The sequence below is a fragment of the Netta rufina genome, assembly GCF_964035555.1.
Source record: "Netta rufina genome assembly, chromosome: 5".
In the NCBI taxonomy this organism is placed as follows: Eukaryota; Metazoa; Chordata; class Aves; order Anseriformes; family Anatidae; genus Netta; species Netta rufina.
Window position 1 is genome coordinate 59,387,637 of NC_140128.1, and position 13,699 is coordinate 59,401,335.

Consider the following 13,699-nt stretch of genomic DNA (forward strand, 5'->3'; position numbering starts at 1 on the left):
ACATAAACCTAGAAAGAACTTGAACAGCACCTTTACAATTTACACGGAAAAGCAGAAATATCTCCAGATCCAAAGGTGAATGAGTGCAGGCACGTTACTGAGCTAATTCCTGCTGCTGGCTGCAGCTGATACAAGCACTCATCTTTGGGGAAAAGCAAAAAGAAGCGCTCCCAACCCTGCTGCTACAAGATAAGGTAAGGAGCAAACAACGCAGGCGGCACCGGCTCAGAGGAGGCTTCTCCAATACTTAAAGCTGCACCAACCCTTCAGAGAGAGCACCGTTCGTTAGGAGAACTGACGCACCAGTAAAGACACAGGTGGGTAGATTAGGATTAGGCTTTCTTAATTATTCAAGCACAGCACCGAACATATTAGATGTTTAACCATGAAGCTCTTCCCTTCTTTTCTTGATCCTGCACCCTCACACTCTGCAGTGTTTCCTGAGTCTCACAGCCCCTCACAGCACCTCAACGCCCCTCACAAACCCCTCATGGCTCCTCAATGCTCTTCAACGCCCCCCACAGCCCCTCAATACCCCCCACAGATGCCTCACAGCCCCTCACAGACCCCCAATGCTCCTCACAGCTCCTCAACACCCCCCACAAACCCTCACAGCTCCTCAACGCCCCCCACAGACCCCTCACAGCCCCCTCAGCCCCTCAACGCCCCTCACAGCACCTCACCGTTCCCCACAAACCCTTCACAAACCCCACAGCTCCTTAACGCCCTCCACAGCCCCTCACAGCCCCCTCAGCCCCTCACAAACCCCTCACAACCCCCCCCCCCCCCCCCCCAGGCCCGGCGGCGGCTCCCAGCCGGACCCCATACGGGCTGTGCCCCGCTCCGAGAGGCAGCCCCGCGGCCGGGCACTCACAGCGTGTGTCCGCAGACGTTGACCATGAGCTTCAGGGACGGGTTGCGGTACTTGGTGGTTTTACACCGCGGGCAGCCCTGGTCGTCCATGGCCGCCGCCGCCTCCCCCTCCTACCCCCCCCCCTCCCCACACACCCCCTCAGCTCCTTCCCTTCCGCCTTCCGCCGCCCGGTGCCGCTACCAAAGGGCCCCGCCGGCCCCTCCCGCCTCCCTAGCGCGTTCCGCCCGGCTCGGCCCGGCTCGGCCCGGCTCTGCCTCGCCTTCCCCGGCCCCCAGCAGCCCCGCCGGGCCGGGACGAGCAGGTACGAGCCGCCGCGGGCAGCGCCTGCCCCGCACGGCTGGGACGGGGCAAGGCGGGGCAGCTCCGGGTGTAACGGGGGGGTGGGGGGTGAAGCGGGAGGGGAATAATAGGGGATAACGGGGGGTGAAAGGGGTGAAGGGGGGGTGAAGGGGGCTCGGGGCATCGCCGCCCTGCAGCCAGCAGCGGGCTGAGGCGAGCCCCAGCCCGGCGGGGCAGCGCCGCCTGAGGCGCCCTCGCTTTTCGTCTCCGCGAGCGGTTCCACATCTTTATTATTTTGAATTTTTTTCTTTTATTTCTCATTTTTTCCACTCATTTATTATTATTACGCTTCTTCTCCCTTTTCGCTCCTTTTTAATGCCTTCTCCCTCGCTCCGCCCGCGGGGCTCCAGGTGGAGGTGCCCGTGAGGAGGAGGAGGAGGAGGAGGAGGGAGGGGGGAGGAGGGGGGAGGGGGGAGCGGGGCCGTTTGATTGACGGTTGCCATGGGGACGCGGGAGGCCCCGCCCCCTGGCCGCGGCTCAGCCAATGGGCGGGCGCGGCCGGGGCAGCGGGCGGCGGGGCCATATAGTGTTGCGGCGGGGCCGGGAGTCACGCTGGGGGGAGCGGCGGAGCGGAGCCCGATTGCACGGCTTGGCCACGGCAGCGGTCGTTAATGGTCGGTGCGTGGCCGGGAGGAAACCTGATCGGCTAGCAGCCGGCCGAAAGGAGGAGGAGGAGGTGGAGGAGGAGGAGGAGGAGGAGTGGACTTTGCAAAGAGGGAAAAAAAAAAAAAAAAAGGGGGAGAAAAAAAAAAAAAAAAAAAAACAAGGAAAACAAACCATGTCTTCTGCCTCCCCCACGGCCGAGATCACGAGCGCGGTGGAGATCAAGCAGGAAAATGTGATGGAAATGCTCTCCGAAGCCGTGCCCCCCGACGGGGCGGCGGCGGGAGCCCTGAACCCCGCGGCGCCGCCGCCCCCCCCCGCCGCCGCCGCCCCGTTCCCCATGGAGCACGGCGGGGAGGAGGCGGCCGCCGAGCAGGTCCTGCTCCACACCGAGCTCCTGGCCAGGAACCACCACGCTGCGGCCGCCGCCTCGCCTTCCTCGTCCTCCTCCTCCTCCTCCTCGTCGTCGTCCTCCTCCTCGTCCTCCTCGTCCTCGTCGTCGTCGTCTTCCTCGCAGACCCCCCTGGCTTTCTCCCCGGACCACGTCGCCTGCGTGTGCGAGGCGCTGCAGCAAGGTGGGAACCTGGACCGCCTGGCCAGGTTCCTGTGGTCTTTGCCCCCAAGCGATCTGCTACGTGGCAACGAGAGCCTGATGAAAGCCCGGGCGCTGGTGGCTTTCCACCAGGGCATCTACGCCGAGCTCTACAGCATCCTGGAGAGCCACAACTTCGACTCGTCCAACCACCCGCTGCTGCAGGAGCTCTGGTACAAAGCTCGCTACACCGAGGCGGAGCGAGCCCGGGGCAGACCCCTGGGGGCGGTGGACAAGTACAGGCTGCGGAGGAAATACCCTCTGCCCAGGACGATCTGGGACGGCGAGGAGACGGTGTACTGCTTCAAGGAGAAGTCCCGCAACGCGCTCAAGGAGCTCTACAAGCAGAACCGCTACCCCTCGCCGGCCGAGAAGCGCAACCTGGCCAAGATCACCGGGCTGTCCCTCACCCAGGTCAGCAACTGGTTCAAGAACCGCAGGCAGCGGGACCGCAACCCTTCAGAGACGCAGTCCAAGAGGTGAGCGCAAACTTTTTTTTTCTTTCTTTTTTTTTTTTTCCCTTTATTTTTTTTTCTTTTTTTTTTTTTTTCCCCCTTCACTTCCCCGCCCCCCATCTCGCCGCCTTCCCTTTTCCCGGCTCTTTCTTCCCTTCGCAAACATGGCGCTTACCTTCGCCGTGCCCCGGCCTCCCCTCCTTCCCCCCTCCCCGCTCCCCCCCACGCCCGCCCAGCCCCAAGGGGAGGCGGCCACAAGGAGAACTTCTCCTCCGGGCCCCCCCCCCCCCCTCCAGCCCCTGGGGGGGGGGTGTGGAAGGACGAGGAGAAGAGGGACACACACACACACATAAACACACACACTATTTGTTTCCTCGTTGTTTTTATTTAAGGATTGCGCCTGACAGAGTTAATCATTGACGCGCGGGGGTGTGGGGTCCCGCTCTGTTTTGAAACCTGACTCGGGAGCGGGCCGGGCTCGGGTTTCAAGAGCCGGGGGTTGGGGGGGGAAAAAACGGGGCCGGGCCCGGTCTGAGAGAAACCGAAATGGGCCTCGGGGCCTCCGAGCAGCCCCCCCTGGGGAACGGGAGCTTCTCCCGGTTCGGCTCGGGGAAGGGGAAACTTTTATCCCGGTGCCCCCCCCCCCGCTCCCCGGTGTCGGTGTCGGAGCGGCCGGGGCTGAGGCGGGCAGGTGGAGGTGACCTCCGGGGCTCTGCCCTCCCTCGGAGGGGAGGGAGAAAGAGTAAGAAAGAGCGGGGAAAGGAGGAGGAAAGAGAAGGGAGAGAAAAAAAAAAAAAGGCAAAAAAAAAAAAAAAAAAGGCAGCGGCAGCAGCGAGAAGGGCCCCAAGGCATTTCTCAACCAAGGGCGCGATTGTGCAGCCGCGGCCCCCTCTCCTCGGGACACATCAAAGGGCGGAGGGGGAAGGGAGGGAGCAGCCAAAAAAATGCGAGCCCGGGCGGACAAGTCAGCAGAAAAAAAAAAAATAAAAAAAAAAATAGGCGCTGCTCCGGCAGGAGGGGCTCTGCGGGTCCCCCTCAGCTCCCCCCCTTGGCTGAGGCAGGGCCTCCCCCGCCGCCCGTGGGCCTCCGGCACTGCCTGCGGAGCTCGGGAGGGTCGGGCTGGAGCTTCCTGGCCTGCCTCTACCTCCCCAGGCTGCCACGGAGCAAGTTCCCAAATGGCTGCTCCCGGGGCCGCCGGGTTGCTCTCACACGTGCAGCCCCCTTTCTTGGGGTGGTGGGCCCGAGGCGGTCGCCCCCAGGTTGTTTGGGGTAGCGGGCGGCCGAGGGGGGGTCTGTTTACGAGGCTGTAATGCAGTCTGTAAAGTTTCACGCCGGCTGGTGGGCGGTTTTGGTGTGTTCTGGTCTAAGAAATCCTTGCCTCAATCTCAGACTGCCTTTAAAACACGCTTTGAGGCAAAGCATAGAAATTAAAAGCGGTTTGGACAAACTCCCCCGACCCATATCGAAGCAAGGCATCTCCTTTGGTCCAGAGCTCACTGGTGTGCCCTGGTAATGCAATGTCATCTCTCCATCTCTTCCCCTAGCGAGTCAGACGGCAACCCTAGCACGGAAGATGAATCCAGTAAGGGGCAGGAGGATTTATCTCCACATCCGCTCTCCAGCTCGTCCGATGGAGTTACCAGCCTCAGCCTTCCCAGCCACATGGAGCCTGTGTACATGCAGCAGCTTGGAAACACTAAAATAGCCTTGAGCTCATCTGGTGTCTTGTTGAATGGAAACCTTGTGCCTGCCAGTACTTCTCCTGTCTTTCTCAATGGTAGCTCTTTTCTTCAGGGACCCAATGGTGTAATTCTCAATGGACTCAGCGTGGGGGCTTCCCAAACAGTAACTTTAAATTCACCCAAAACCACTTCGAGCGTTGTGAGCAACGGGGTATCCATTACTGACATATTGTCGTCATCTTCAGAAGATGTTAAGGACTTCAAACTCCTTCAGGCTTCAGTCCCTAACACAGCAGCAGCCGCCACGTTCAGCCCCAGCAACATACCGGTCTCATTCCCAGGATTGATACCAAGCTCAGAAGTGAAAAGGGAAAGCGTAGAAACTGTTGCTTCCCAAGATGGAGGCTCTGTAGTTACTTTTACTGCTCCTGTCCAAATAAACCAGTATGGCATTGTCCAGATCCCTAATTCAGGAACAAATGGCCAGCTGCTGAACGGAAGCATCGGTTTTTCTTCTCTGCAGCTGCCTCCTGTTTCTGTGGCAGCTTCACAAGGTAAAAGTTTTGTTTGTTACAGGGAAAGCTACAAGAGAAAATGGGGGTTGGGCACACCTCGTATTTCAGGACCTATAATACTCAGGACCTATAATACTTTTCCTCTGATGTACCATCATTGTACCTTGGCCCCAGCTGCGCACAGTACATCAAGTACTGTTTTGCGTTCCTTTATAATGTGTCCCGCATCCTTCTCTGTGGATTATGCTCCTGGGTAGGAGCATAATTACATATTACATGAGAACCAAGCTTCTTTACCAAGAGCAGGGAAGGAAATCTGGTATTTTACACTCTTTTTATCTCGTAGTGTTCTCTGAAGCCCATGGTATTAATCTTTACAAATGTTTGTCAATTTTACACGTTTCAGTAATTCAAAATATTCCCCATTTGCTGTTGAATTTTTTTTAATGAGAAAGTTTATAAAAATGAAAACTGCTGCAGCTGGAAGCTGTTACCGTTGTTGTTCTTGTGGTGGTTGTCTTGTGTGCTGTTTTTTTTAACCAAACCATTTCATAAATAAATTTTAAATGACTATAGACACAACAAGACCAAGCAGTTACGCTCATACGCTTTCTGTCCTATAATTAAGAACGATTAAACTGCAGGGAAACAATAGGAGTATGTAATAGCTTGTAGATACAAAATGCAAGGGTATTTGGATAGAACTGCCCTCAGTCCAAGGGAAATATGTCATCGCAGGTTCACATGCCAAGTGTGCAGGCTCCTCCCCGAGTTTGCCTTAGAGTTTGTCTTAACATACCATAGAGTGAAGCTTCTGGCCAGGGAGGAAGAATCGTAGGGAATGCAACTCCAGCTCTGGATTGTTATTTTGAAGCAGGTCAGTTATAAAGCAGAACTGGAAAACGTTGTTACTTATTAACCACTGTATCTTTGGTTATGAAAATGATTAAACTTGAATGAATTGCTGTAGTTCCAGGAGCACTACAAGGAAAATCAAGTGGTGCTCTCATTAGCTTGTTTCAGTCAAATGTGTGCAGGGAGTTAATTGCTGTTGCTGTTAAAATAACATAGGAATGCTGAAGCTGTACAGGCACACTTTAAATGGGTACAAAATTACAAAATCCTAAAATGTGGCACTTATAGTCACTGGAAATTACTGGTAATTAGTTTAACCAAGATTAGAAAGCATCAGACATTTGGTCTGAATACCACCTGTAATTACAAAAGCTGTTTAATCCACATGCTCCAAGGTATAAGCTGACAGTCAGCAGAGCTGAGAAAGAAAGTTCTGTCCCTTAATATGGGACAATCAGGGCATAATAAGCCATGCACTGAAGATTTTTTTCCCCAGTGTTGAAAATACCAATTCCCACCGGAGACTGATCCACCATATGTCTAGTCTGGTGCAGAGAAAAGTCAAGAGAGCTGGTTTGCTGCTTTGATTTCTCTCTTTTTTTTTTTTTTTAACATGAGAAGCATGGATAGCTTGCTGCATGTTCCAAGTGAAGTGCATTGCAGACTGTTTTAAGTAAACTGCAGTAAATGATACGTTATTGCCAGGTAACCTTCAGTTGCCTCACTTTATTCTCCTGGTTTACACATATGAGTAAATCAAAAAATCATCACAACTGATTAATGGAAATAAACAAGGACCTAAACTATTCCCCTGGTGAGATGCACTGTTAAAAAAATTGAGGTATCTCCAATTGTACTCTCTTAAATATAATTCTTAAAGAGCTTTTGAGAAAGAGAGGTGTTTAAAGTGAAGCCCTGTCCCAAGAGTCAGCATATCTTATTTTAGGAATGGTCCTAACGACAACCAAGAAGGCATGCTCAGTGAAACCAGCTTCAGGTCTTGGCTGGCCACCTGTTCTTGCCCTGGTTAGCTGGGACATCGTGTGAGCAGTCCCATGGCTTTCTGACAGGGTAGCTGCTCGCTGGGTGGCCTTACACTGTTTGGTGGCTAGAGTGGGGTGAGGCTTCTAGAAATAGGCGATGAAGCGAGGTGAACGGCACTGCATCTAAATGCCTGACTGACTACAGAGGCAGCCTGGTAGGAGCTGTTGTTTGAACTTTTCCCTGCAGGTTACTCAGGTAGATTCTGCCCAGCAATAGCGTGTTTTTTGTGACGTGTCTACGGTTTCCCACACACAAGTTGGAGTCTGTCACCGAACTATCTTTAATAGCTTTCCATGCTGCTATTCTTAGATAGAAATTGAGTGGTGGCAACTAGTGAGGGCCAAAGCACGTTCATTTTAATCACGTGGCTAGGGACTGTTTGCCCCTTAATGAGAGCCTGAAAGAGACCTAATATACCAGAACCTATTTTTTTTTTCTTTCTAGAAGTGGTTTCTATTAACAGAAGCTTTTATTTCTTCATACCAAATTTTCTCTCACCTGTTATAAGCAATGCTGTTCTGTGTTGCATGAAATATTGGCATATGTACATACCTCAAAGATAAGAGGACCAAAGTGTCTTAAGAAAATGACTGCAAAGCTCCCTGCCAACTGTAATCTGTATTTTCCTCTCTTTTGCTTCCCTTTCCCTAGGTAACGTTTCAGTAAATCCCAGCACATCTGATGGGGGAACTTTTACGAGCGACTCTTCAACAGTGCAACAAGGAAAGGTTTTCTTCAGCCCCCTCACTCCGAGCGCGGTCGTTTATACAGTTCCCAATTCAGGTCAGACGGTAGGATCTGCTAAGCAAGAAGGACTGGAGAGAAGCCTTGTGTTTTCTCAGTTAATGCCAGTCAGTCAGAACACGCAACTAAACGTAAACATGTCTTCTGAAAATATATCCAGCGGAGGACTCCAGTACCTGGCCTCCTCGTTAGTGAATGTAACGCCCTCACATAATTTTTCCCTCACACCACCCACTCTTTTAAATGCTGCAGAACTGAACTCTGGTATCTCAGAGAGCCAGTCCATGTCATCGCCTGTAACCAGTACCTCCACCGTGATATCTATCAGCAACACTAACTATGCAACCCTTCAGAACTGTTCGCTCATTACCAGTCAAGATCTCTTGTCCATTTCTACAGCACAGCCCGCACTTGGAGAAATAGTTTCTGCAACCGGAGACCGTGTCAGCCACCCGTCTGCACAAGTACATCAAGATTTTGTCAGAGAGCACAGGTTGGTTCTGCAAGCTGTACCCGATGTCAAGGAGAATTTCTTGCCTAATTCGGAAAGTAAGTCAACTGGCAACTTAATGATGCTGGATTCAAAATCCAAATATGTTATGAGTAACATGGTTGACACGGTTTGTGAAGAACTGGAAACGGACAAAAAGGAGCTTGCCAAACTGCAGACAGTTCAGATGGATGAAGATATGCAAGACTTGTAATTTTTTTTTTGCTTTCTGTTTCACTAGATAAGTCTCCTGTTGAGGCCCTAACAAGCACCAAGAGGGGTGTTTGGTTGTGTTTGTTTTTGTTTTTTTTTCATTTAAAGAAAATAGAAGAACATTTACATGGTCTGAATTAATGTACAGAGGAATCTCCGGCAATGGAATTAGGTTGCCGCACTTGGTTTGCATGCAGTATTCTCTTTTAAGCAGATTAAAGGAGAAAGGAAACGCCAGGGGAAGTACCAAACGAATGGGTACAGGTTTGGCTAACTGCTACTCCGCTGATAATTTAAGTAGACTCTCCATAGTACAACATGCTCTCAACAGTAAGTATACACTCCTAACGTTAGGTAGAAAACAAAAATCTCGCTCTGAAAAGGTAGAAACGATGCAGTCATTTTCGCTGTTTACTTCTAGTCCATGGGCATTGAAAAATTTTTAAGAACTCTAGACGATACCTCACAGGCCACTTTTTTGTTGTCTGAGGTTAAGAAACGAAACAAAATCATGAATAATCTTGTAACTGGTGTGTTTGCTTTTTTCCAGCAGACTTGTGTTCATACCAAAAATCTCGCATCAAACACTTACAGGTTTCTAAATGCTACAGCTAGCATTTTGTCAGTGCACCAGAAAAGCGTCATCTGAAACTCTAATTATGCAACTCAGAAGCTTTCTCTCCAGTATGAATGTAAATATTGTTTCAGTTCTTATAAAGGAGACTTTTTTTTTTAAATTAGTACAATGGATTTTATTTATGGTTTATGTTCCCTTTTACTTTAGACACAGTGCATTGAAAAGGAAAACGTTTTCTGGCTGTTTAATTTATTTTTATTGTTTGAGCAGGAAGTAAACGTAGTTATTTCTGACAAGGTTTTACTTTTTTTGTAGTTTTTCAAGCAATAGACTGTAAAAGTAAAATGTTAATCACACTGAAGCTAGAAGATGAGCTCCCAGTCTCACAAACCCAGGAGGTCCTTGTCTCTACCCCCTCTGTCTTTGTGTTCAGGGGTTTTTTGTTTGTTTTGTTAGTAATTTGCAAATTAGTTGAACCTTTTTTTTTTTGTGTATTTTTTACAGAATTCCATGTGCCTTTCTTCCTAGTGGCCTTATCTTTGTTACTAAAGCACAGTAGCAGGAGGAATACAAACACTGACTTGCAAATATCCGTCCTCAGGGCCAAATCCTGATGCCTTACTTTTGCAAGTAGACCTGCTGACTTCAGTGCCCCTACTTGCACGAGTAAGAAGAAAGAGTTAAAGTCTTTTGGTCGTGGTGGGTGACATTTACCAGCGGTGCAGGGAGCCAAAGATAGGTTCTCTGCGCCGCGTAAGCCGGGCAGGAGGAGTCGGTGGAGGGCCCACGGGCAGCACAGCCGTGCAGAGGGAAAGATCTTGGCTCCTGCCTCGGGCAGATGAGTGTGAAAGGTTGGCTGGGCGGGCCAGGGAGGGGAGTCCCGTGTTTACACGGCCCCCTTGGCCAACCAGCCCGTGTGGGAGAGCTTCAGCTGCTCTTCAGCAAGCAGGCCCCCATCCAGGAGTGCACTTAAGCGTGTATTTATGTATCCTTCCAGAATAAGCAGCGCGGGGGCTGACGGTGGGGGCTGCAGCTGCCCGACAGGTCCCTCCCTCTTCGCCCCTCGGCCGGGGCAGCAGGAGCAGGCAGGCTCGAGGCAGGTGGAACACATTTCGCCTTTCCTCCAGAGGAATTTTTGTAGCATGGAAAAGCACATCCTTAAGCTTTAAGAGAATAATAATAATACTACAGGTGTATAAAAATGACATGCTGTTAGTCTTTGTGTTTCTGTTTTATTTGTATCTCTTATTCTAATGTGAATATATACAGTAGCTAAGGCATGTATTCATCCTCACCGGGGGCCTGGTCCGGAGCTTTTGGAAGGCAATGGGAACGTTTTTCATACACTTCCGTGGGCTCCGCATCAGGCCCAAGACAAAAAAACACTCGTAAAGGACAAAAAAAAAAAAAACAAAACTGAAAGGAAAGAGAACAGAGGTAGCACATCCCAGTCTGTTTCTGTCTTGGTTTTTACCTGGTTCCGTGGAAAGACTTTAAGGACCGAAGGTTTTTCCTGCGCGCCACGAGCGTGGCATGGACATCCTGGCTGTTGTTTTGCACTATATCGAAAGCAGCATGTTTTGCAAGGTATTTTGTGAAATCTCCAAGCTGAGCTCTGCTGGTGAGCGCTGTAGTTTTACACCGCGAGCCAGAGAGTCGGGGGTTGCAGGGAAAAGTGCAGAGAAAGGGAAGAGCAAGCGTGCAAGGCATGCACTGTGCAGCTCTAAGGAGTCAGCGGTGCCTTGCAAACAGCAGCAGCCCATAAGCAGTTGGCTGTCCCCACGTGCACCCAAGCAAAAAGGGTGTCCAAGGCAGGCGCTTTAAAGTGGAGATTATCACAAGCAGAACATGGAGCTGTATGTTCCCCTGGCACAACTTCCTTGACGCTCAGGGGATCTCTGCCTGAGCAGGGAATTGGATAGTCCAGAGCACTCCTCTCTGCTCTGGGGGTTTATCTGAGTACCTTGCTGGGCTCCAGCACGGACACTGTGCTCCCCCCCTCTTCTTCACCTGTAAAACCAAGATGATGATGGTCACAGTAGCCATATCTGCGTTGCATTAATTGATCAACTGCTTGGAAAATTGGAAGGACCCTGTGTTGTCGCATTAATGGAGAACGTGTGCATGGAACAAGAGCTGTGCGTGGCTCTGAAGGGGTTGTTCAGGGCTTGACGTTTGGTCTGTGAAGCTCGGATTATGTTTAAAGGCAATCTAGAGGATGTTTCAGAGTGCTCTGTCAGTTGTTGAAGCAATCAGGTCCCATTAATGAAAAGACTGTGGTGTTACGCCAGTACATGTTACTTTTTTTTTTTCCTCCTTTGCATTCATTGTGTTACTGAGGCTCTGAATCCCATGGCTTTGCAGCACAGTTGGTGTAAAAACTGTGCGTGTTGTTACAGTGGTGCGTATCTTGGAGTGTCTGGTACTTCAAATAGGAAACCTCCCATTCCTTTGGGGGAGTGGAGGATGTACGTAAAAGCAGTGGTTTGGGACAAAGTAAGATTAATCTATTTGTCTTCCAGATATTGAGTAACTTATTTTTGTTATTAGGTTTTACTCTTTCTTTCTCCCACTGAAAATAAGTGTCATTCCCTCCAGATGATGTAGGTGTAACCTCATGTTTTCTGCAGGTACATATGCACAATATAAAGACTCATTGCACGGTACAGTGTTTCTAAAATAGATATTTAAATGGTAGTTTTCCTCCTACTGTAAATTAAGGGTTGGGTTTTGTGGCCCTCAAGCAAGAAAGCTAACGGCCCTACCTAGACAGTACACAAAGCCCCGAGCAGCATCTGGGGCCAGATCTTCAGCTGCTGTAAATAAGGCATTGCTCCACTGTTTCCTGACTGAGGATTTTACATGGTGTTTAGGAGATACGGATGCTCATCTCCCACGTGCATTAATGGCAGTGAGCATCCTGAATCTCACAGACAGTCCCTATTACCCCGTTCTGTTGTTTAAATGAAAACTGTCTATCTTGCGTAAATACTTCTCCTCCCTCCCTGTTATGGATGAGAATAAAGGATCATTTCAACTTCACGTATGTTTGTAACTTGTAAGTCCACTGGAAATCTTACAGGAAACGTTGCCAAATTCTACTACTTTTCTGGTCCCAGACTCAGCTTGGAAAAATATGCTTAAAGTTTAAGCAAATTCCTAAAAAGCATAAACGTTAAAAAAAAAAATCTTTGTTCTTTACTACTTTTAATTAAAGCTGCCTCTATTTCACCCAGACTTTTGCAGAGAACCAGAAATGTACCGAATCACATGCTCTCTCTGGACTATTTGCAGCATTATTCCTGTGGTCTTACCTAAAAGGACATTTCAGCCACATAAACGGTGGGCATCTATCGGCCAGGTCCTCGGCTGGGACTAACGAGCACAGTTCCACTGACTAATGTCATTTCACCCCAGCTGAGAATGTGGTCCATGCATTTCACTGGAGTTGGATCAGGGACGGATTTGGCCCGGTACGCAGTGGCAGCACGAAGCGGTTCACTAGGCTGATACTCAGACAGTTATAACTGAACAGCAACCATCTATCCAAGCGTATACCTCTTTCCCTTTATTGCTTTACCCTGCCTGTGGATTCAGGAAGACGCGTTCAGAAAGCTATTTTCCCCAGAAGTAAGGCTGGAAGCATCTTTAGAGTTGTCATTATCAAGATTAATGACAATAATGGGGAGATTCACTGCAATAACCGTGGTCAGTTAAATTAAGCGAGGCAGAATTTGGCCCCATGTGCACAGGAATTTTTCCTGTATGTAGATTTCCAGTGCCCGTGCACTTTTCTTACCAAGGACAGACGAACAGCCAACAGGGTGCATCCCTCCAGTTTCATGTGAAACAAATGTGCAGAACTCCCAGGGGCATGAATCCTGTAGTGTTTGTGGTCAAGCAGCATCTCAAATCATAAAAAATAATAATTCTACTAAGTCCAGAAACAAAATCAATGACATTTTACAAGCAAGGAGACCTGAAGTCTTCCTGTATCTCCTAGCAGTTATTATCTTGAAGGATTTTATATCTTACTTGTATGTTTCATATAATTTAAAACTAGCTTCTTACATTTCTGAACTCAAGGAGGAGGGTGAATCTCCTGACTTTCGGGATTCACGTTCAGAGGATGTTTGTTCTTTTGCTGCATGTACTGTTTGTCCAGAACTAACCAGTTATTTCTGTGATATGGGTTTATTGTGCCTTACAACAAATAAGAAATTTAAGCGGAATGTACGCATTAGAGGAGGGAATAATCAGAAGTCTTTACTGCACTGTTAGATGATGCCGACCCAGAGTGTATCATCAAACGTAGCTGTGCTTAATTACCCAACCAAAGAGATCTAAAGTATGTATGTTTGTTGTACTGTAATAGGGGTTTGTGCCTGGACAATTAAGTGTTTTATTTGTATTCTGAGATGATGTGAACTTATTTTTCTAAACACTATACTGAATAAACTTTATATTTATACACATCTTGTGTAAGTATTTCTCTTTAGATACAATATCTGAGGGCTTTGAATTGTGTGTTAAAAGAGCAATCTAAAGTAGCAACTTTGCTGTTGGTGACTCACTGTGAGGGTGATGGCAACTGTGAACACTTGTGCTGCTCACAGAGTTGATCTGAAGCCTCCCTAAGCTAGAATGAGGGTTTCTGTTGACTTGAATGTTGTTTTTTTCAGACCCTAACTGCTTCTAAAATATTACATTAAAAAT

At 49.1% G+C, this 13,699-nt stretch overlaps 2 protein-coding genes across 2 annotated transcripts in view; one reads left to right on the top strand and one right to left on the bottom strand.

Moving 5' to 3' along the window:
* Positions 1 to 1,015, bottom strand: part of MNAT1 (MNAT1 component of CDK activating kinase) — a 120,183-nt gene extending 119,168 nt beyond the window's left edge. The window contains exon 1 of the mRNA XM_084288421.1: positions 875 to 1,015. Within this exon, the coding sequence (XP_084144547.1) occupies positions 875 to 963 (89 nt within the window). The 5' untranslated portion in view covers positions 964 to 1,015. The remainder of the gene's footprint in view (positions 1 to 874) is intronic.
* Positions 1,016 to 1,665: 650 nt separating this feature from the next.
* Positions 1,666 to 13,456, top strand: SIX4 (SIX homeobox 4). Its single transcript, XM_084288080.1, has 3 exons — positions 1,666 to 2,887; positions 4,408 to 5,099; positions 7,611 to 13,456. The coding sequence occupies exons 1-3, from the start codon at positions 1,698 to 1,700 to the stop codon at positions 8,405 to 8,407; spliced, it is 2,679 nt and encodes an 892-aa protein (XP_084144206.1). The 5' UTR covers positions 1,666 to 1,697; the 3' UTR covers positions 8,408 to 13,456.
* Positions 13,457 to 13,699: the final 243 nt, after the last annotated feature.

Coding starts and splice junctions, on each gene's coding strand:
- SIX4 (XM_084288080.1), top strand. CDS start 1,698: ATGGGCGGGCGCGGCCGGGGCAGCGGGCGGCGGGGCCATATAGTGTTG. Junction 2,888..4,407: donor TCAGAGACGCAGTCCAAGAG/GTGAGCGCAAAC, acceptor CTCTTCCCCTAG/CGAGTCAGACGGCAACCCTA. Junction 5,100..7,610: donor TTCTGTGGCAGCTTCACAAG/GTAAAAGTTTTG, acceptor CCCTTTCCCTAG/GTAACGTTTCAGTAAATCCC.